The sequence below is a fragment of the Rhinopithecus roxellana genome, chromosome 11 (genome assembly GCF_007565055.1).
Source record: "Rhinopithecus roxellana isolate Shanxi Qingling chromosome 11, ASM756505v1, whole genome shotgun sequence".
Lineage (NCBI taxonomy): Eukaryota > Metazoa > Chordata > Mammalia > Primates > Cercopithecidae > Rhinopithecus > Rhinopithecus roxellana.
Genome location: NC_044559.1, coordinates 73,044,847 through 73,069,181, shown reverse-complemented (window position 1 = coordinate 73,069,181; position 24,335 = coordinate 73,044,847). Strand labels below are relative to the sequence as shown.

General features: G+C 43.9%; 1 protein-coding gene across 2 annotated transcripts in view; it reads right to left on the bottom strand.

Moving 5' to 3' along the window:
• PKD2L1 (polycystin 2 like 1, transient receptor potential cation channel) overlaps nt 1-24,202 on the bottom strand; it is a 43,638-nt gene extending 19,436 nt beyond the window's left edge. Inside the window, exons 1-2 of one of the 2 annotated variants that reach the window (XM_010356092.2) lie at nt 23,586-24,202; nt 22,924-23,037 (exon numbers count right to left, since the gene is read on the bottom strand). In XM_010356092.2, the coding sequence (XP_010354394.2) occupies nt 22,924-23,037; nt 23,586-23,820 (349 nt within the window). In that variant the 5' untranslated portion in view covers nt 23,821-24,202. Of the gene's footprint in view, nt 1-22,923; nt 23,060-23,585 lie in introns of both variants that reach the window. The other variant, XM_030941163.1, reaches the window with a different exon arrangement.
• Between the last annotated feature and the right edge of the window lie 133 nt (nt 24,203-24,335).

Genomic DNA, 24,335 nt, shown 5'->3' with positions numbered 1-24,335 from the left:
TTTTTGTATTTTTAGTAGAGACAGGCTTCACCATGTTGACCAGGCTAGTCTCAAACCCCTGACCTCAGGTGATCCACCCACTTTGGCCTCCCAAAGTGCTGGGATTACAGGCATGAGTCACTGTGCCAGGCCCCAGAATGGTATTAAATAACTTGTCAAAAGATAATACAGTAAGCAAGTATTAATACAACTTGGATTCAAACTCAAGTCTGCCTTACTCCAAAAACCATGATTTAACCACTATTCTATACTACACTAATATATCATGCTATCATCCTAACACCCTAAATCCTTCTGATTAAGGATTCTGACTCTCCTTTCAAAACTCCATCCAAATAGTTAGGATTGTGCAAGTCTATAAGATGTCCTTATAAGCAAACTCTGTTTTAAGAGTTTAATATCTGAGTCTGAAGGTGAATTGCAGAAGCATTTGTTAAACTCAAAAGATCGCTGTCTTGGAAGAAGTTTCCATTCTGGTATAAAATGAATAACGGTATCTCAATCTGTATCAGGAACCATATTCTGACAGACAAGTCCCAAGGAAGGAAAAAGTCACATGCACAAAAATGATACCTGGGTTATGTATAATGTCAAAAAAGATTGCAAACAACCTAAAAATCTTAGAGACAATTATTAAGTAAATTATGAGATCACTGAGTCACTTAATGGAATATGATACAGTCATTAAAATAGTAACAAAAACAATGCAAAATTCTATCCATACAATGATTGTATCCATACAATGAAAATTTTTTAAAAACATACTAAGTGTAAAAACTTGAAGGAAAAACTGACTTTTTAAAAACCAGTGATATAATAGTTGGATTTTCTTTCTTTTCATTCTCATGGAGTTTAATTAATGCTATAATAATAGTAAAAGAATACAAAAATTATAAAATTATTTAAAAATTTTTCGTCTGTGTGTTTCCAAGTTGTAGGCTGAAATTTCCAGGTGCTGGATGCTGTACTGACTTTGCTATCGCTTCATTAAGATCTGTTCCCTCCTCTCCTGGCTAATACCATGATTTTGTTTGAGGTATCACACCTCTCCGGGTCATCTCAGATATGTTGGCAGAAGCTAAATCCAACCCTGGCTATAGGACTTGGACAAGCAGTTCAGGTCAGAGCAAATCTGCAAAGACTCCTCCCTTAGCACAATTACAGGTTCAGGGATGACCTTGTAACCCATTTCAGGCCAAGGAATCATAAAGAGAGATTTCTGGAACCTTTGGGGATCTTCTATTTTCTACTAGATGTGAATGAGAAAGCCCCAGAAAAGTCAGCCTTAGGATGAAACTGATTGTGCCCCTGGCAAACCGAGTAACAGAAACAGACAGATACTTGACAATGTCATTAAGCCACTAGCTTGATCAGCCCTGAACCCTGCCCTTCTCTGAACTTTCGTTACCCAGACAATAAATCCCATTATGGTTTAAGCTAGTTTTCATTGCGTTGTCCTTCATTGTAACATAGTCCTTACTTATATCGCAACCATAACATTTCCAAAAAGGTTGCACCATTTCTGAGGAAAAGAGAGCTAGAAAAGAGGGCAGTGAGCCCAGCGCAGTGGCTCACACCTGTAATCTCAGAAATTTGGGAGGCCAAGGTGGAAGGATTACTTGAGTACAGGAGTTCACCACCACCCTGGGCAACATGGTGAGACCCCATTTCAACAAAAAGAGAAAAAATTAGCTGGATGTGGTGGCACACATCTGTAGCCCCAGCTACTTGGGGAGGCTGAGGCAGGAGGGTGCTTGAGCCCAGGAGGCTGAAGCTGCAATGAGCTGTGTACGTGCCACCACACTCCAGTCTGGGTGACAGAACAAGACCCTGTCTCAAACAGAAACCAAACAGCAACAACAACAACAACAACAACAACAAAATAAAAGAGAGCAATGGATGCCAAAGCCTACATTAATTCTTATCCTATATTAAAAGGAGCTTGCTGAGCAAGTCAACTGATGATGGTATTCTAAAAACATGCCTATCATTAAGTCCTCAGGCTCTTCAAGGTTTATTTTTGGGTAAAGCAAGATCTCTAAAATACCATGAAAAATGTATATTATATTGCCGGGCGCGGTGGCTCAAGCCTGTAATCCCAGCACTTTGGGAGGCTGAGACGGGCGGATCACGAGGTCAGGAGATCGAGACCATCCTGGCTAACACGGTGAAACCCCGTCTCTACTAAAAAATACAAAAAAACTAGCCGGGCGAGGTGGCGGGCGCCTGTAGTCCCAGCTACTCCGGAGGCTGAGGCAGGAGAATGGCCTGAACCCGGGAGGCGGAGCTTGCAGTGAGCTGAGATCCGGCCACTGCACTCCAGCCTGGGCGACAGAGCGAGACTCCGTCTCAAAAAAAAAAAAAAAAAAAAAAAATGTATATTATATACACACACATACACACACATACATTTACATATGTGTGTGCAGGCACACACACACCTCACTCCTAAAATTGCCCTTATAAAATGAGTATTTAATATGAATTTTAAGAAAGGCAGATATAAAAAAAAGTCAGACGAAAAGTAGCTCCAATTTTTATTTTTTATTTTTTTGGAGACAGAGTCTCACTCTGTCGCCCAGGCTGGAGTGCAGTGGTGCAATCTCGGCTCACTGCAGCCTCCACCTCCCAGGTTCAAGCAATTCTCCTGCCTCAGCCTCCCAAACAGCTGGGACTACAGGCATGGGCCACCCCTCCCAACTAATTTTTTGTATTTTTAGTAGAGACAGGGTTTCACTATGTTGCCCAGGCTGGTCTCGAACTCCTGAGCTCAGGTAATCTGCCTTCCTTGGCCTCCCAAAGTGCTAGGATTACAGGCGTGAGCCACTGTGTCTGGCCAGAAGCTCCAATTTTTAACATTGCTTTTATCGTTTATGATATTCCATACTCCTTATATAAAAACCAACAAGACCAATTGCTCCCAGAGTTAGCACCTCCTTATTAACTGGTGTGCTTTTTTCTTACTCAGCAATGAGAACTATGAAACCTATTTGTGTTTTCTTCTTTGCTTTGGCCACTAGGAACCTCAGGCTTTGTTATCATTTGCAGTACTCTTGTTTAATCTTGAGTGTTCTGGTACATGTTTTTTCATCTCCTAACTTTTTCCCACTTCTTTTGCTAAGTAGTTTTTATTGTAGTTCTAACAGGCTATATTTCACTGTATCTGCACTTTTTAACATAAGCTCTGATCCCTTTTAGACATAGGTGGGGCATAAATGTATTGTTACTGAAGAAGTATGACTAATAATTATTATTAATCATTAACATCATGAGCTTGGGTAATAACCAAATTTTATCCACTCCTATGTTCACAGTAGAGACTGAATATTTTTGTGCTTTCTTTTGAACTGCTGGAAGACCTGCCCAGCTCAGAGCAGTAAGAAGTCACCAGTGCTGACTTCAGTCGGAAACTTTGTACATCTCCTTTCCCAGGTGATTGCCATATATAGGCCATCGTATGCTACTGAGCTTCTTCCCTGCCCCTAATAAGTGATATGTGATGGAACACAGTTGTCCTTTTCCAACAATACTCTCCTTGGGAAGGAATGGGATCCCTTTCCTCAACTTATTGACAAAGAATATCGGAGGGCTGGGGTGCATCTGCCAGCAAGTGTATATAGTTCCTTTATGTGTCTATACTAGTGGCATACATAAAGGAACTATTATATATACATTTTTTTTTTGACACTCAAAAGTCAACTGCTCCTTCCTAAGCTAGATAGCTCTGAAGAGAAGCAGTAAGGATGCTTCTCTAGAAATCTGGGGATGTCTTCCACTCATAATCCCTCCCTTGACAGTCATTGTTCAGATAGAGCCTCCACTGTTCCGTCAATCCTCCAACTGTTGAAGAGTTGGAAATTCCTTGGGCCCTTATCAGTTCTCTAAATTTATCCTGCCGCTCCTCTGATGGCCTCTTCTTGAGCCCCTCATCCCGTATCTTGCTGAGAAGTTCTCTGAAACATCTCTATCTGTATCTTGGCACACTAGATCCAGTTTGGCTTTGATCATATAAATAATTTGGGGTGAGGAGAGGTCTGTGGTTATCCCTACAGGGTTGTTCACTTTCTTGTGAAATACAATACAATGTCATGAAATGATCCCTTCTTATGCCTCCTCAACAGCCTCTGGTAATAGTTTCACAATAGCTTAGCTACGCACTTTAATATCCACATCCACTCCTGTTAGAAAAGAATCACCTCTCATCCAACTTCCTAATGATTTTGTCTCCAGGAGATTTTTCAATTAATGCCTTGATTTCTCCAGGTTCCATTAACTGTTGTTTCACCCAGCACCAAACTATGGGCAAGATTCCTCCTCACCTTAACTGGCACAGACTGCTAGTTATTCCCCAATACCTTTCCCCTCTTTTTACATAATAATGCAATTATATTTGGAGCACGTTGCTGTCCCACTAAACGCCACATCACCCAGCCTACCTTAGAAGCTAGGCCTGGTGACCATTTAATTAAGTTCCGGCCAGTGAAATGTGAGTGGAGTGATATACTCCGCTTACAACTTCCGGCTCATGTCCTTAAAGGAAGGAACATGCCTTTCCTTTTTACTTTCCTCCTTCTTGCTAGCCGAAGTATGGACAGAAGAGCAGCAGCTGAAGCATAAGATAGAAGCCATGTGTTGAAGGCTGTGTACAGTGGCTCGCACCTGTAATCCCAGCACTTTGGGAGGCTCAGGCAGGAGGATCACTCGAGGTCATGAGTTCAAGATCAGCCTGACCAACATGGTGAAACACCATCTCTACTAAAAATACAAAAATTAAGCCAGGCAAGGTGGCATGCACCTGTAATCCCAGCTACTCAGGAGGCTGAGGGAGGAGAATCACTTGAGCCCATGAAGCAGAGATTGCAGTGAACCGAGATGACACCACTGTACTCAAGTCTGGGCAACAGAGTGAGACTCCATCTCAAAAAACAAACAAACAAACAAACAAAGGAAGCCATGTGTTGAGAATGACAAAGTAGAAAGGTAGAAGGAGTCTGGGCTCCACGTCACTTGTGAAGCTCCACATTAGTCCAGGGCTTCTTATGGCCCAGACTGTTATGTGAGAAAGAAATGGACTTCAATCTTATTTAAGCCACTGTTATTTTGTTCTCGTTCTTGCAGCTAAATCAATATTCCAACGTATACTTGTATGAATATACCCATGCCAGATGGATATTTTCCAAAAGAAGTCTTTCCAAGAAAATTCACATAAAAATTTGGGGCTTTTTGCTGTTAGAGGGAAAAAACAGAGCTGATGTCAACAAACAGCACAAACTTTCTATCCTAATAAAGTCAAGTCTAATCAGATTTCTTGGTTAAAACCATTTACTGGGTACACAGACCCTTATTCCTTTTGGAGTAGAAAGTTCCCTCCTGAAAAAAAAAAAAAGTCTTTTATTGTTCTCCTCCTCCTCCTCCCCTCCTCCTTCCTCCTCTTGGGCAATTCCTCCTTCCATTATCTTTGCTACTATCCCACCACACATTCTGGTGAACGTTACTGGGTCATTCCAAGTTGGATTCCAAATACTTCATGTGTCTTAAGACAGAGAGTAGGCAGGGGAAAGTAGGAACGTGGAAACGAGGGAAGGGTTAGAACCTCAGGGTATGCACTGAAGGTTGTTGAAACCGTGCGTTTCATATCAGTGTGTCTACAGAGACTACAACTGAGAGAACTAGATTCACTCACATCTGCTTCAGTAATGAAGTCTATGAGCATTATTAAGCTTTTTATGGCTTAGGTTCAGAAGATTGTGATTCTAGAGAACCTATGACACATGGCCAGTTTCTTCTTAGGAAATTAGATTCAGAGCCAAAAGGTTTTATGAGTTGCTATTGAAGGAAAAACAATCAGACTGAGGATGATTACTCTGGAAAAACGGAAATGAATCCAAGACCTTGTTAGTGATCCCCCTGAAGTTTCTAGTAGCTCTGAGATCTTAGCCCAGCTGGAAGAATAGACCTATACATACTTGTCCATGCTGAATCAATATAATAGATTCTCTCAGGGGATGGAACACAGAAATCAGATATCTAGAAGGCTGGAGATAGGAGTAGGGGCCAGGGCATAAGGCGATGAAACAAGGAGGCTGCTGGAACTTCCCTGTTCTATTCCATTCTGAATGCAGAATCAAGAGAAAACAAAGCAATTGATTCTTATGGATTCAGTATGGCTTTAGTTGATGGCTTGTAAATTCTCATGTGGTGTCAGAACTGCGTAAAGAGTTTACGAAGACAGCAATCAAATCAGGAAGTCAACAGTCCTAAGGAAGATGAAGAGTCTTCTCTAGAGTCATCCTGGAAAAACACTGCCCCCTAGATAGCATTGCTTCTGTGTGGCCCAGAAACCTCGAGACACAGCATGAACTTCAGTTAACGTCATAAGAGATAAGGTAAGACTTCTGTAGCTATGGTCTCTGTGAAGGAGGGCGCACTGCTTCAAAAGAGCTGAAGATACCAACTGTAGTAAAACGTAAAAGGCCTGTCTTGATATAGGGATTTTTCCGGCTGACGAGATAGCGGTGACTCCACATGCTCCTGTAGAAGGTAAAAGAGGAAGAGTTGCACTTGCTCTTACAGTGCTTCTTTGAGCTAGTTTGCTCAAGATTTCCCAGAAACTGGCCATTTTGGAAAAACTAAAGCTACAGAGAGTATACTAGTGCTGAGACCCGGAGACTTTTTGCTGCCTAAATCTAGCTGAACCAAAAAAAAAAAAAAATGTATTTAGTGCTAGAAACCATGAGAAGAGTGGCCCTTGTTAAAAGGTGCCCAGGCTGGAGTCTTTGAACATATGGACCCAGAGAAGATGGCAAACCAGGCAGGAAAAACCTAGTGATTACATATATAAGGGGTCACCCCAATTGGATTGCCAATTTCATACACTGTCTTAACAAATGATAAGGGAGCAGTAACTAAATTAATAGAGTTGGTAACAAGTGATTTTACTACATAGAAGTCCTGGCTTTTACCTGTAATTGTGCAGTATAAGCTACCTGGATCAATAAGATTCTGTAAGGATTACAGGATAATCAACACCATGACCGAATCATATGTTCATCCAATGCCAATAATCGATTCTCTCTGGAGTTACTGGGCCTACCCTCAACATTTTGAGGAGTGCAAACAGTTTTCATTTATTTGAGTTATATCTATCTACCCTCAATAGACCCAGTAACTCCAGAGAGAATTGATTATTGGCATTGGTTCAATAACCAATCAATAACTCATCATTGTTTCATGAAGTGTTGCAAAATAAAGGCCATCCAAGAAGACTCTACGCAGACAGCGTTGGTCACCCCAGAGAGATACATCACCTTCTTTACCATGGGCTTTCTCACTCGGTACACAACAGGAGGCTCTCAAATGGTCCATATAAAGGGAAATCATATTTAAGTAGTTAATAGTTGCTTGATTTATAAACAATTTTTATATATGTAATTTTTTCATGTTAATAATAGAGATGGGGTTTCTATGTTGCCCAGGCTGGTCTTAAACTCCTGGACACAAGCAATCCTCCCACAGACTGCTGGGATTACACGCATGAACCACCATGCCTTGCCTGTAAATAATTTAAACAGAAACTATGTTATAACCACTTGGAAGGTCATGAACTTCCTGAAACACCTTTATCAAACTTTTCCTGGGGTTCAAGAACCAAAAGTGGAAAATGTGATTCCCTGGAGTTCCCAGCAGGGAGAGCCCTTAAAAAAAAAATCTCAAGAAGCCATAGGCTTGTGTGTCTGGAACAGGAAGACATGAAAAAGCCTATGAGACAGAGGACCAGGGAGAAAAGAGGAGGAGTCAAAAGCTGTGGGCAGAAGTCAGGGAGAAGAAAGCAAAGCGGACCAGTGCCTGGGGAGAGAGAAGAGAGACAAGGAAGCAGGCACGGGGAGAGCCAGTCCAGGGCCCAGAAGTATCCAGCAAGAAGTACTGTTCCTGATCCTGGGCTTCGCTGCAAGCTGGCAGGGCCTTAGAGTTATTCTGAAGTGTGATTTATCTTTCACAAAGTGCATCCAGAGCACCTCCTTCACTGACTTTATTGCCATTATAGCCATCAGCACTTTAGGGGAGCCTCCTACACTACGTTTATCACAATCAGCGGACATTCCACCTCACAGACTGCATTGCTGTTGACTTTACACATCCTTCTAGTGTAAATCAACAGAAGCTTCTTTATCTAAAATTCATGTATATTTATATGTGTCTAGAAAACAATTGAAATGAGCCGGGTGCACTGGCTCGCCTGTAATCCCAGCACTTTGGGAGGCTGAGGTGGGTGGATCACCCGAGGTCAGGAGTTGGAGACCAGCCTGGCCAACATGGTGAAACCCCATCTCTACTAAAAATACAAAAATTAGCCAGGCGTGTTGGCGTGAGCCTGTAGTCTCAGCTACTCCAGAGGCTAAGGCAGAAAAGAAAGAAGGAAGGAGGGAAGGGGAGGGGAGGGGAGGGGAGGGGAGGGGAGGGGAGGGGAGGGGAGGGAAGGGAAGGGAAGGGAAGGGAAGGGAAGGGAAGGGAAGGGAAGGGAAGGGAAGGGAAGGGAAGGGAAGGGAAGGAGAAGGGAAGGGAAGAAGGAAGGAAGGAAGGAGGGAAGGAAGGAAGGAAGGAAGGAAGGAAGGAAGGAAGGAAGGAAGGAAGGAAGGAAGGAAGGAAGGAAGGAAGGGAGAGAGAAAACAGTTGAAATGATTATGTACCAAACTAGGAACAGTGATTACTGGGAGGGATTTTTTATTTTGTTTTATTTTACTTTACTTTAAGCTCTGGGGTACATGTGCAGAACGTGCAGGTTTGTTACATAGGTATACATGTGCCATGGTGGTTTGCTGCACCTATCGACTTGTCATCTAGGTTTTAAGACCCACGTGCATTAGATATTTGTCCTAATCCTCTCCCTCCCCTTGTCCCCCACCCCCCCGACAGGCCCCAGGGTGTGTGTTGTTCCCCTCCCTGTGTCCATGTGTTCTCATTGTTCAACTCCCACTTATGAGTGAGAACATGTGATGCTTGGTTTTCTGTTCCTGTGTTAGTTTGCTGAGAATGAAGAGGGATTTTTACATTCTCTATGTTATCTGACTTTTTAAAAACAAGGACTATGTATTAGGTAAAAATTTAATAAATATATTCCCAGTCTGATTTTCTTTGGAGGGGAAAGGGGGTAGAATTATGTTATAATGAAATGAGAAGAAATACTGGGCCGGGCGCGGTGGCTCAAGCCTGTAATCCCAGCACTTTGGGAGGCCGAGACGGGTGGATCACGAGGTCAGGAGATCGAGACCATCCTGGCTAACACGGTGAAACCCCGTCTCTACTAAAAAAATACAAAAAAACTAGCTGGGCTTTGTGGCGGGCGCCTGTAGTCCCAGCTACTCGGGAGGCTGAGGCAGGAGAATGGCGTAAACCCGGGAGGCGGAGCTTGCAGTGAGCTGAGATCGGGCCACCGCACTCCAGCCTGGGCGACAGAGCCAGACTCCATCTCAAAAAAAAAAAAAAAAAAAAAAAAGAAATACTGGTTTACACCTTTTTCCTCTTACTTGCCCTTTGAGACTCTGACTGTGGCAAAACTCTTGCATACTCATAGCCTGAGGCCTTAGTTGGCTGGTGCTACCTCCTCTCTCCCCTGCCTCCTCCAGGCTGACAGCCAGCACTATTAAAACTAACAAGCAAGCAAGCAAATGGCAATGACTTTGGGCCTCCCTGGCAATGACTTAAAAACAGTTTTAGCACTGTTAAAATAAGTAAGCAAGCAAATGGCGATGTCTGGGCTTCCCCAGACATGAATGGTACCTGTCTCTGGGACCTTCAAGATTTCCCAGATCTCCCTGCCCACTTTGTCTCCCAGTTCTTACCATGGTCCCAGTGCACCCTCCACTGTAGCGCTCATCACACTCTATGTCACTGTTTGTTTGCATGTCAACCTTTCTTACTCCTTGAAGGCAGAAGATGTGTCTCAGGTATTTCTTTTTTTTTCTTTTTTCTTTTTTTTTTTTGAGACGGAGTCTTGCTCTTATTGCTCAGGCTGGCGTGCAATGGCACGATTTCGGCTCATTGCAAACTCTGCCTCCCGGGTTCAAGCAATTCTCCTGCCTCAGCCTCCCAAGTAGCTAGGATTACGGGCATGTGCCACCACGCCTGGCTAATTTTGTATTTTTAGTAGAGATAGGGTTTCTCCATGTTGGTCAGGCTGGTCTCAAACTCCCGACCTCAGGTGATATGCCCGCCTTGGCCTCCCAAAATGCTGAGCCACAGGCGTGAGTCACCTTGCCCGGCCTTGTCTCAGGTATTTCAAAACCCTCAGCACTTGGCCTAGGGCCTGGCACATAGTAGGACTTCATACATGTTTGAATGAATGAATGTGTGAATATCCAGGATCTCAAACTTAGTTTCAGCATTTTGCTAATGAGCTCTCTTTGTCTCATCTGTTTTTTTCCTCCATGCTATGAAATAATCTAATTCGACCAGCTTAGACTCAGTCTCTGAGCCAGTGGTTTACACACATTTTGTTCTCAGAACCCCTTTGTAACTCTTCAACATTTTGAGGACTGCAAACAGTTTTCATTTATTTGGGTTATATCTATCAATCATTACCTTATAAAAGTTAAAACTGGTCAGACATAGTGGTTCATGCCTGTAATCCCAGCACTTTGGGAAGTCAAGGCAGGTGCATAGCTTGAGCTCAGGAGTTCAAGTCCAGCCTGGGCAACATGGTAAAACCCCATCTCTACCAAAAATACAAAAAATTAGCTGGGTGTGGTGGCAAGTCCCTATAGTCCCAGTTACTTGGGAGGCTGAGGTGGAAGGATCCCTTGAGCCTGGGAGGCAGTGGCTGCAGTGAGCCAAGATCACCCCACTATACTCCAGCCTGGGTGACAGAGCAAGATTCCGTCTCAAAAAAATAAAAATAAAATAAAACTCAGGAAAAATGTAAATATGTATTAATTCATTCGTTTGAAAATGATAACAATCCCAATACATGTAAACACAAATAACACATTTTTTTAAAATACTATATTTTTTCAAACAAACCCCCCAAAAATTTGGCTGAGCAAGGTGGCTCACGCCTATAATGCCAGCACTTTGGGAGGATCACTTGCGTTCAGGAGTTCAAGACCAGCCTGGGTTGGCCGGGTGCGGTGGCTCACGCCTGTAATCCCAGCACTTTGGGAGGCCGAGGTGGGCGGATCACGAGGTCAGGAGATCGAGACCATCCTGGCTAACACGGTGAAACCCCATCTCTGCTAAAAATACAAAAAATTAGCCTGGCGTGGTGGCACATGCCTGTAGTCCCAGCTACTCGGGAGGCTGAGACAGGAGAATGGCGTGAACCTGGGAGGCGGAGCTTGCAGTGAGCCGAGATCGCGCCATTGCACTCCAGCCTGGGCGACGAGCAAGACTCCATCTCAAAAAAAAAAAAAAAAAAAAAAAAAAAAAAAAAGACCAGCCTGGGCAACATAATGAGACCCTGTCTTTACAAAAAATCAAAAATTAAGTGGGTGTGGTGGCACATGCCTGTAGTCCCAGTTGCTTGGGAGGCTGAGGTGGAAGGACTGCTTGAGCCCAAGAGGTCAAGGGTACAGTGAGCCCTGAGGGCAGCATTGTACTCAGCCTCAGTGACAGGGTGAGACCCTGTCTCAAAACAAACAAACAAAGAAAAATTTTAATGGAATTGTTTTCCATGTTTGCAAGTCTCCTAATGTCTGGCTTAATAGAAGACAGCTGTATTCTCGTATCTGCTTCTGCACAATCTGTTGCAATATGTTATTTTGGTTGAAATATATGAAGAAAATATGACCTTAAGCAAATATGTTTTGGGGTAAGAGAGAACCTCACAAACCCCTTGAAAGGGTCTCAGGAAACCCTAGGGGTCCTCAGAGGACACTTTTGAAAAAGATTGCTCTGGCCAGGCACAGTGCCTCATGCCTGTAATCCCATCACTTCAGGAGGCTGAGGTGGGCAGATCACCTGAGGTCAGGAGTTCGAGACCAGCCTGGCCAACATGGTGAAATCCCATCTCTATAAAAAAAAAAAACAAAAATTAGCTGGACGTGGTGGTGCGCACCTGTAATCCCAGCTACTCCAGAGACTGAGGCAGGAGAATCACTTGAACCTGGGAGGTAGTGGTTGCAGTGAGCCGAGATTGCACCACTGCACTCCAGTCTGGGTGACACAGCAAGACTCTGTCTAAAAAAAAAAGAAAAAGAAAAAGAAAAAGAAAAGATTGCCCTCATTCCTTATTTTTGTTAGTTGAACCTCTGCCCAGTCTGGAAGTTCTGTCTGAACTTAAAACCTCAGCAATCCTGCTGCCACCACCCAATAACATAATTGTCAATATCCTTATAATCCCCTACCTACCCTACCTGTGTACGTTATTTCATAGTTTTCAAAGAGTTTTCCTATGTAATGTCTCCCAGTTGCCTATCAGACATGTCTGCTGATTCTATCTTACTCATAAACAAAATTTTCTATGAATCATGAAGTTCGGAGTGTACATGATTTGCTCAGGGCAAGAGGCAGAGCTAGGGCTCAAACTCACACCTTGTAATACGAGTTATATGCTCTTTTGCTAGCCACTTACATCAGCAGTACTGCATCCTGGCCTCATCCACAACAATCCAGAGTATTGAGATGTTTTTCTTTCTCTCTCTCTCTTTTTTTTTTTTTCTGGAGATGGAATCTCACTCTGTCGCCCAGGCTGAGTACAGTGGTGTGATCTTGGTTCACTGCAACGTCCACCTCGGGGGTTCAAGTGATTCTCCTGCCTCAGCCTCCCGAGTAGCTGGGATTACAGGCACACACTGCCGTGCCCAGCTGATTTTTGTCTTTTTAATAGAGATGGGGTTTCACCATGTTGCCCAGACTGGTCTTGAATTCCTGACCTCAGGTGATCCACCTGCCTCAGCCTCCCAAAGTTTTGGGATTACAGGCGTGAGCCATTGAGCCTGGCTGAGATGTATTTCAATATTTTCCTAATTTATATCTTGATGGGGAATGACAACTAATATTTATTAAAAGCCTATTATATTCCAAGCACTGTACTACTAAATACCTAATTTGTTTTCCACCAACCTCACAAAAGAAGATGTTATTCTCACTTGAGGAATCAAGGTTTAGAAAGATTTAAGTATCTTGACCTATTTGCCAAAGATGTGTGGCTAATAACTGGTAGTACCATCATTTGGATCAGACCACCTTATTCCAGGTCACACACTCTTTCCGTTATACAACTGTGCCTTCACTAAAATTGTGGTTCTATATCACAAAGTATCTTCTCACATCATTACAGCCACCCAGGGACTCAGCCACAGACACTTTCTGAACCTCCAATATATTTCTGCTCCTTTCTTTGTTGATTCTAGAAATATTGTCAAGCTTTCTTGACAAGCTCACTTCAACCTCTCCTATTAATGCAATTCCACCAATCTACGGATAGAACCTTGAAATCCACTAAAAGAAAGCAGAGTAAAGAGAGGCATGCATTTCTTTAAAACTAGTGATGGATTAAGAGCATCCAATTGATATTAATTGGCATGTAGCCATTAGGCATTAAAGGTTGAGGGTCTCTGCCCTCCTCCCCAGCTCCATGGTGATCAGACCCAGCCATTTCCTGGCTTACAGCCTCTCCTATACAGGGCCAGTCCCAGGTGCACCTTTGAGATAACAATAATGTCTCCTAAAACAAACAGCCATTATTTCTACACAAAGACCTTCAATGTTTCCTCCATCAACAAAAGGCTACAGCCATCCCTCCAAGAAGACAAAGGGCTGGAAGCCCTTTCATAAATATCATGATGATGGTGTGGGCCCCGTGGGAAGGGCAAGCCAGGAAGATTATTCTCCAGCACTTTCTCTGCTGAGGAATAGCTGGGACAGGACTGACTCCATCCCTCAGAAAGAGCTATGAGTGACTAATCATTCCTGAACTATTCAAAATGACAATAATAACATTTCCATAATCTGCAGAAAGAAAGTAAAAATATTGAGCCATTACAGGATTGCCGTCAGGATAAAATGAGATAATACGTGTGAAATCTCTGTATAAGGTTTCAAGGATTGCACAATTGACATTATTATTATTATCAGACAATTGATGGGTCACCCATATTGCCTGCATGAAAAAGATAGCTGTGTTTTAGACAGATGAGATTCCAAATAGTCTTGGTTTCTAGGTCCACCAGTTCCTAGAATAAAGCATAAGGGAGAAGAAACATGGTCAGTATGGCTGACCATGATAGTCTACCAGGGCTTGTCCCCCGTCAAATTGCTGGGCTGGGCAGGTGACGGCTAACTTTGTTCCACTCCCAAGAGCCCAGATCCTGGAAATGAGGTCGCTGATGGTTGATTCCCCACCTAGGGTCTAATGGTCCAAGTTCCCCACTTTCCTTTCCCTCTTTTGTCCCCCTGAAAACATCTCTCATGCAATTTACACAAAAATAATTACACATTATAAATTAAAGCATGAGAAAAGTGTCCAACCTCATTGGTAATAAAAGGCAAGTAAATTAATGTGAGTTGTACCATCTTATACCTATTTAATAATAAAAATTATAAATGAGAACCTCCAATTTTGATGAGGTTGTGACAAAATTGATGTGATCTTATAGCAGTAGTGGCATAATAAATTTCTATAATCCCTTACAGAGGTAAAATGACAACCATAGCAAATACTAAGGAGCTATTTCTATCTTTTGGCCTCGTGGTAATCTCTCTCCTTAGCAATTCCAAAGGAAATAATTTAACAAAAGTGAAAAAAAAAAAGCTGCAGCTATAGATACATTTACCCATGATAGGCAAATACAGAAACAACCAGAGAAATGTTTTAGATAATTGTGGTGTGACTGTAGTCCTTAAAATAAAAATATAAAAACTGGCTGGGCATGGTGGCTCATGCCTGTAATTCCAGCACTTTGGGAAACCAAGGCAGGGGGATGACTTGAGCTCAGCAGTTGAAGATCAGCTTAGAAAGCATAGCAACACCCCATCTCTATAAAAAATTTAAAAATTAGGCCGGGCGCAGTGGCTCAAGCCTGTAATCCCAGCACTTTGGGAGGCCGAGACGGGCGGATCACGAGGTCAGGAGATCGAGACCATCCTGGCTAACACGGTGAAACCCCGTCTCTACTAAAAAAATACAAAAAAATCTAGCCGGGCGAGATGGCAGGCGCCTGTAGTCCCAGCTACTCGGGAGGCTGAGGCAGGAGAATGGCGTAAACCCGGGAGGCGGAGGCCGCAGTGAGCTGAGATCCAGCCACTGTACTCCAGCCCGGGCGACAGAGCTAGACTCCGTCTCAAAAAAAAAAAAAAAAAAAAAAAAAAATTTAAAAATTAGCAGGGTGTGGTGGTGTGCACCTATAGTCCCAGCTACTTGGGAGGTTGAAGTGGGAGGATTGTTTGAGCCCAGGTGGTTGAGGCTGTAGTAACCTGAAATCATGCCACTGCACTCCAGCCTGGGCAACGGAGTGAGAACTTGTCTCAAAAAAAAAAGAAAAGAAAGAAAGAAGGAAGGATGGAAAGAAGGAAGGAAGGAAGGAAGGAGAGAAAGAAGGAAGAAAGGAAGGAAGGAAGAAAGGAAGGAAGGAAGGAAGGAAAGAAAGAAAAGAAAAAAGAAAAGGAAAGAAAAGAAAAGAGAGAAAAGAAAAAAGGTAGGAAGGGAAGGGAAGGAATATGAAAACTACTTAGAGGCCAGGCACAGTGGCTCACGCCTGTAATCCTATCACTTTGAAAGGCTTGAACCCAGGAGTTGCCCAGCCTGGGTAACATGGGGAAATCCCGTCTCTATGAAAAATACAAAAATTAGCCAGGTGTGATGGTGCATGCCTGTAGACCCAGTTACTTTTAGGGCTGAGGTGGGGGGCTCAACTGAGCCTAAGAGCTTGAGGCTGGAGTGAGCTAAGATTATACCACTGCACACCAGCCTGAGCAGCAGAACGAGGCCCTGCCCCAAAACGACAATAACAACAACAAAAACAAAAACTACGGTGGCTCACGCCTGCAATCTCAACAATTTGGGAGCTGAGGTGGGCTGATCCCTTGAGGTCAGGAGTTCCAGACCAGCCTGGGCAACATGGTGAAACCCTGTCTCTACTAAAAACACAAAAATCAGCTGGGCGTGGTGGCAGGCACCTGTAATCCCAGCTACTCAGGAGGCTGAGGCAGGACACTGCACTCCAGCCCGGGTGACAGAACCAGACTCTGTCTCAAAAAAGAAAAAAAAAAAACTACTTAGAAATATGATGAAATGTTATAAATGAAAGTATACAATATAATACAACTAGGTAAGAATGTATACATAAACACTGGTAATATGAAAAATGAAAAATTCTTTAATACAGTGGTCGCGAACTATATTTTAAAATATTCTTTAATATTTTTATATCATCTTTTAAATACAGCAATAAAAAGAAAGAATAGTAGTTAGCTAGTAGAATTTCTCAATACTCTGATTCTATTAGGGTAGGGCACGGAGTGGTCCTTGCTAAGATGATGATGGGTGTTAGTAAATTTATGAGCAATACATTTCCAGGTAGAAAGACCGTAGTATACTCCAGTGGTTAAAAGCCTCAGAATTCAAGTCAGGCAACCAATCGCTGAGTTGGATTCCTCTTTCTTCACTTGCTTGCATGTGTGGCCTTGAACAAGCTGTTTGACTTTTCTAAATCTTTCTGATTTGTAAAATGGTAGTGATAGGCAGAACCAACTTCACAGAGTCATTGGAAGTAGCCAGTGAGTTAAAGTACATAACATAGCGCTAGGTGCATTGAGAAATTATTCAATAAAGGTTTGCTGTTTGTGCTGTTAATAATGATGATGATGGTGGTAGTGGTTGTGATAAACTGAGGGCTTCCAGGGAAAGTACTTTATCTTAAAAGTCTGACATCACTTAAAGGATGCTACTCAAATAATACTATCCCTATATGTGGAGCCAACTACAAATTTTGAAAGGTAATTTTATGTTATTTATTGATTTACTTTTAATTGGAAAATAATCACTGCTTTTATTCTATTTTATTTTTGAGATGGAGTCTTGCTCTGTCACCCAGGCTGGAGTGCAGTGGCACGATCTCGGCTCACTGCAACCTCCACCTCCCAGCTTCAAGCGATTCTCCTGCCGCAGCCTCCTGAATAGCTAGGACTACAGGAGCGAGCCACCACACCTGGCTAATTTTTGTATTTTTAGTAGAGTCGGGGTTTTGCCATGTTGGCCAGGCTGGTCTCGAACTCCTGATCTCAGGTGATCCACCCGCCTCGGCCTCCCGAAGTGCTGGGATTACAAGCATGAACCACTGCACCCGGCCCACTCTGTATCTTTATGGGGTGCAATTGTGATGTTTCTTCAGATGTGTACATCATGGAATGATCAAATCAGGCTAATTAACATATCCATCGCCTCAAATATTTCTTTGTGTTGAGAATATTTAAAATCCTCTCTTTTAGCTATTTGGAAAGATATAATACATTATTATTAACTGTAATCATGAAAGTTATTTTTTCCAGGTTTCCACAAGCAGCACTGAAAAGTTGTTTTTAATGCACTTTTTTAGATAAACTTTATTTATTTATTTATTTATTTATTTTTGAGACAGAGTCTTTCTCTGTCGTCCAGGCTGGAGTACAGTGGCATGATCTTGGCTCACTGCAACCTCCGCCTCCCAGGTTCAAGCGATTCTCCTGTCTCAGCCTCCTGAGTAGCTGGGATTACAGGTGCCCGCCATCACACCTGGCTAATTTTTGTATTTTTAATAGAGATGGGGTTTCACCATGTTGGCCAGGCTATTCTCGAACTCCTGGCCTCAGGCAATCCACCTGGTTCGGTCTCTCAAAGTGCTGGGATTACAGGCATGAGCCACCACGCCCAGCCCACTTTATTTTTTTGGAGTAATTTTAGGTTCACAGAAAAATTGAATGAAAGGTGCAGGGATTTCCCATAGATCCCCTGCCCTCACATAAGTACAACCTCCCCTAACATCAACATCCAACACCAGAGTGGTACCTTCATTATACAATGGACCTACATTGACACATCATTGTTACCCAAAGTCCACAGTGTATCTTAGGTTTTACTCTTGCTGTTGTGCATTCTATGGGTTTTACATATAATGACAGGTATTCACTATACAGAGTAGTTTCACTGCCCTAAAAATCCTCTGTACTTTACCTATTCATCCTTCTCTTTCCCCAACTCTTAGAAACCACTGACAACTTTTAGTATCTCCATAGTTTTGTCTTTTCCACCACGGCATATAGTTGGAATCACACAGTATGTAGCCTTTTCAGATCGACTTCTCTCTTGAAAGATATTTTTTAAATGACCAGTCTAGAAGACCAGGTGAGGGTTTTAAATTTCCACTAGATAATACAAAGATAACTACTACCAGTGATTGCGTTTGGTTCTTTATGCATGTTATCTCCCAAAGACAAATGTTATTATCCTTATTGGTAGAACAAGTGTTCAAGGTCACAAAGCCAGGAAGTAGAGGAGCTAGTATTTGAATCCAGTACGTCTGACTCCAGTGTTTTTATGCTTTCATCATGCCACAGTGCTTACCTAATAATAAACACGGGTTCTGGAGCATTTAAACCCAGTCACGGGAACTGACATGGAAAAGCACACTGGCACAGCTGCTTATCCAACTGCATGTCACTCCAGTTCTTAGAAAACAGCATCCTGAGAGAGCAACACAACAGCCACCCCGCTTGGTGCCAGCTTTCAGTCTTATAACTAGTATTCCCAATCCTTAGGCAGGAGAGCTCAGTCAGCATACTGACTAGCCAAATTAAGTGGATCTGGTTCAGTGTTTCTTTACCTTTTTTGCATTATCCATCTCCCCAGAAGTCTCTTTAGGCATTTTCTTCCTAATCACTCCCAATTCCAATACCGCAGACAGACTCTACATTTTCTTATGTACCGTGGCTCTTCGGAGGCCCAAAAGCCATTGTAATATCTAAAGGATTGTTTTTGCCCTTGGCGAAACTATTTTTACACACTTGGGGGCTACATCATCCCCACTGAGAACGTATGGTCTAGATGCAGTTGGCCAGTGCTCAGGGAGGCTAACAGCGAGTTGAGACACCAGGGAGGTGAGGGCAGGACCTTGGAGAGCGCCGAAGTGGCCCTCTTGAGGCCATTCCAAGGCTCCATGTTGCCTGAAAATATGTCTGAAAGGAAAAGGCAGGTAGAGGCAGGGGCTAGGAAGCTAGTATTAGTTTTATCTTACTAAATGTTGTAGGAATAATCAGAATGTGAAGGCCTCCTAATTCTGTTTCATAAAAAGTTCTTGTGTGGCCGGCACTTTGTGAGTGTGGACTTTAATTCTCAAGGCCCAAGGCAGTTAAACGGCACATTTTCAGGTAGTCTAACGATTTCAGGGTCTTTATTTAGAGCCCAATTCCATAGGACTTGGAGGTTTTCTGAGGTTTAAAGGTATCAGATTAATTCTCCCTTCCTCACCCTCCACTGCTGGCTGGGTTTATGATGCCACATTTATAGTTTTACAGTGCCTGCTGTGACTTGAAGACAATAGGCACTATTTACCACGTGCCAGACAGACACTGTGCTAAGCATATTAGTGAGCTGTTTTATTTAACCTGCATAATAATCTTCTCAGGTGGGTCTGATCATTATCCAAGGATAAGAGAGGTTAGCAAACTTGCTCAGGATCACACAACTGATAATTGGGGAAGCACCAGATCTTGAACCCACATAGTCGACTTCAGAGTCTCACTGCTTAACCAGCATGCTATACTGCCACCAGATTGACTCAGTGGCCCTTGTAAGGCTTTTGTTTTTAAAAATCCCATTAATATCCTTAGCACAGGACTATTATCTCCCCTACTCAACTTTCCCAGAGATATTTCTGTGACCCAAGGTTTATATTTCTGTCCTCTCCTCAGGAGAACTTAAAATTTGTCATGTCACTCCTATGCTTAAAACTCTTCAACAGCTCTCCCTGTACCCCTCAGAATAAAGTCCAAATTCTTTATCATGCCTTATAAGGCCCCTCATGATCAACCCCTTCTTATAAGGCCAGCCTTGTTGTCTTTTACCATTTTGCTTCTCAAACTGTCTGCTCCAGCCACGTTGATGCACTTTAATTAAACTGTGCCCTCTGTCCCTTTTGGGCCTTGGCACATGCTGTCCCCTCTTCCCGGAGAATTCCTTTTTATTCACCTCCCTTTCAAGGGGATAAATCCTCCATATCTCTCAGGTTTTAGCTCAGATATCACTTCTTCTGCATTTCCTCACAGATCCCCCAAATCTGGGTACAACAGAAATAATGGCATCGCAGTACTCTGTGCTGGTCAGATTGTCCGTGGCATATTTTGTCCAGTGCCAGGCATCACACAGATGAAGTCTGCAGGCAGGCAACCAGTATGGAGAACGTTCTGAAATTGCTTTTAGTACATGCCGGGCACTGAGTTAATGATTTCATGGCTATTATCTCACATAATCCTATTGGATTGGGTAAGTACAGATGAGGAAACTGAAATTCAAAGAAGTTAAGCAAATTGCTCGAGGGCCCTCAAATGGTGAATGGCAATGCATGATGTTTGACCAAACCTGTGCAAATTCAGAGCCCATGCCTTCAATCCCTGCATAATAGTACCTCTGAAAACCATAGTATCATGACTAGATTAGTGATAAAATAGAAGTTATTTAACCTAGAGAACAGATGACCAAGGGCAAGCTATATTCACTCAAACAGTTGAAAGGTTGTCACTTCAGAGAGTAACAGGTACACATCAGTAGTTAGCTTAATAGAAGAAAGTTCTAAAAAGGAAGTGAGCCTCTGAGGGGAAAGGCCCAAGTATCTGTCATCTATGTGTTTCTCAGTCCAACGTCTGGCTCAGAGGAGGGGGCTCCATAAGAGGAAGGAAACAGAGCTTCCCAGTAGTAGAATGGGTTGCCTCATGAAACGGTGACAGCCCCATTGACACTCCCCCAGTTGGCCTGGTTGGCTGCCTGACAGAGCGCCATGGGAAGGATCACAGAGAAAGGATTGCACGTATTCTGCATCCTAAAATTAGATGACCTCTAACGCCCCCGTCCACTCAAGGATTCTGTAATTATTGGACTAAGTCTATGACTCAGATTTTGGCAAGTCACAGACCATCCGGCAATGCATCAGTGCACTGAGATCTCAAAAAGCAGAGAACATGAGTGGATTGGACTCCTGGACTTCCAGAATCCAAGCTTCCACTCTTTCCAGCTCCATACAATGGAGTTAGAAATGGTTCACTGTAACTCTGGGGAGCTAGAAACAGTCCTGTTCCAGAGGCTAATCTGGAAAGAGAGATGTTTAAGTCATTTTAGAGAAAGGCTCTGCCTGTGGGATTCAGCTGCTGTCATGGGATCTGAAAAAGGAGATGACTTCTCCTTGCTAGCAGATGGTTAGGACAAAAAAATCAATACATCAACAGATGAATTTCTGACAGCCATTTGCTGAAAGGAATTGAAAAGGCTCCACAAAATGTACATTGGGCCAGCCGTTGTTCCTCACTTGCACTGTATCCTTTCACTCCCTGCTGAGTGGCCAGTGGCAAACACAGAGGACTGTCCCCTCTGTCCAGCATGGAGTGAGTTCCGATAGAGCACAGCCAGAACCAGTGCTTTCTGCCAGCTTTCCTAGAGGGCTCACACAAATGTGGGTGGCTCAAAAAATAAGAAAACGTTCCATCAACATTGATGTTATGAGACTCTCTGACTCCACTTTCAAAAGATTTGTGCACCCCGACAAGAACAGAGTATTGTGGAGCCTAGAACACCTAATAATGAGGGCACCTTAGCTGTATGGTCCAACCTACAGCTTTAATCAAAACACGACTCCACACACAACTATATTAAACTAGGCAAACATCACTTGTGCAATTTTTGAAAGAAGTAATAAACCAAATACAAAGTGCTGTCACTACCTACAGGTCTAACAGTATCTGTTTGGTCCAATTGTATTATTATTTACAGTTCTTTGACTCTATCTTTCCATAGTCGCCCTCCTATCTTTTCACTTGCTTCTCTCAACTTAGAGATCAAACCTTCTCAGTTTGTGTCTATAGCTAGAGCCTCAGTAAGCTTCCTCCAATGGTGTGTGGCATGGTGGTCTCTCACATGGGACCATCATCACTCCATGTGTGTCCCTCCCTCTCTTAGCAGGGATCTGAGATCTAAGGTCGCCTGAATCTTTTACTTCCTCTCTTTTTTCTTCCATTCTTTTACTGCCTCTAAAGAAACATGAATCAGATACAGTATAATAACTATGTGAAGCCCACCAAACTATTTTTCCAAACAGAAGGGAGTGGTTTTCCACTCTTTTTTTTTTTTTTTTTTTTTTTTAAGACAGAGTCTCGCTCTGTCCCCCAGGCTGGAGTGTAGTGGCGCGATCTTGGCTCACTGCAACTTCTGCCTCCCGGGTTCAAGCAATTCTCCTGCCGCAGCCTCCTGGGTAGCTGGGATTACAGGCACCTGCCACCCAGCTAATTTTTGTATTTTTAGTAGAGACAGGGTTTCACCATGTTGGCCAAGCTGGTCTCAAACTCCTGACCTCAGGTGATGTGCCCACCTCACCCTCCCAAAGTGCTGGGATTACAAGCGTGAGCCACCGTGCCAGCCCACTCTCTACAGAAGGGTAAAAAGTTTTCACCTTTCACCTTTTCAGCCAATAGAAAACAATGGCCACAAAGTGAACTTAAAAATTGGTTTCCCCTTGTAATTATTGACCAAACTGCCTTCCTCTTCTGACATATTCCTTTTAAACAAAATATCTTAAGCTGCAAAGGTAAATAGATGGGATTGGAATATTGTTATCTAAAGTTCCCGGATATAGCCTGCTTACACAGATAGATGCTGGCTCCACAGGTGTTACCCACGGGAATGTTTATACAGATGGAGCACACATAGATGTTTCTCACAGACAGAGGTACACAAACACAGATGCTACTCACATAGACAGATGTCCACCAGGAACACAATATATACCAACAGCTCCCGCAGGGTGGTCTTGACGTAAAGTTCCCGGTTCTCAGCTGTGTTCTCAGTCAGGGTTGTTCCCCAAAGTCCTAAGGGGCATGGGAGAGATGTCTGGGATCCTCAGTGGCAGTGTTCCTCCCAGTCATCCCCACCCATCTGTCCATAGACTTTAGCCCCTTTCCACCCCTGCCCTTCCTTGCCCATCACCTTCATCCTTGGCTGAATCTAGCTTCTCTACCCACACCCATGCTTGCCCTTCCCATCAACTCCCTGAGGTCGACAGAGGTGAAGGCCCTGGCTCGTAGAGAATGAAGGCATGGAAAGGAGGCACCTGTTCCAGGTGGGGTAGTCTAGGGCATCCTCACATCCACGTCCTCCCTCAACCCAGCTCCCACATACTCTTCTGGGTCCCCAGGTGATGACCATGCCAGGCTCCCCACAACTGGTAGACCGCTCAGCTGGTCTCTGTGTTCTGGGGTGTGCAGCACTACCACAGGCAATTCACACACCCCAAAGTGACACTGAAAGGTCGCCTCTTCTTCAGATCACATTCCACCCCCACCCCCTGCCCTAAAGCTTTTGGTGACTCCTTCTCCTGACTGTAATATCCCAGGGGAACCTTGCCCCTATCCGGTACCTCTGATGCCTCGACAGATATGGAGGCAGCAGCTGGACACCTGAGTCCTGTGTGCCCTCTCCTGGGGTTCATCTTCAGGCTTCTTGGGTTGGGGCTGGAGGGGCCCTGTGCTGGAGATGGTGCAGACCTTCAGCGTCCCATGTGGTGAAGGGGGACCACTGTAGGCGGGGTTGTCCCAGGCTCCACTCCCCAGCTTTTGCAGTTCCTGCCCCTCAGGAATTTCCACAGCGTTCATGGGGAATGAGGTAGGGGGGCCCGGTACCCCAGGTGCCCACCCTCAGCTGGAGGAAGAGGGAGCAGAGGCGCAGCCCAGCCTAGCCAGCAGAGAGCAAAGGGAAGGGCGTCTGAGAGCAGCTGTTTCCACACAGCCTGGGCTCCTGCCTTTTGTAGGGGGATGTCTGTGCCCGCTGGGGAGGGAGCGGATGAGAGGACAGGGTGGGGAAGGACCATCAATCCTGTCAGGAGCTGTCTCTCCCTCTTGCTGCAAGCCCCAGGGACCAGCAGAAAGGGGAGGTGAGGGAACTGGAAGGTGGGGGTCTGAAGAGGGGAGAGAGGGGAATAGGAGGAGGATGTGGAACTGGGAGTGGAAGGAGAAACGGGAGGAAGAGGCGATGCTGGGGATGAAGGGGGCTGCTTGCAGATGTGCCTGGTGGAGAGGGGGCTCAGAGATTGGACAGAAGAGACGATCAAAGAGCAATGGGAGGAGCTGAGACGGGAGGGGAGCCGGGGCCTGTGCTGTGGGTCTGAGCT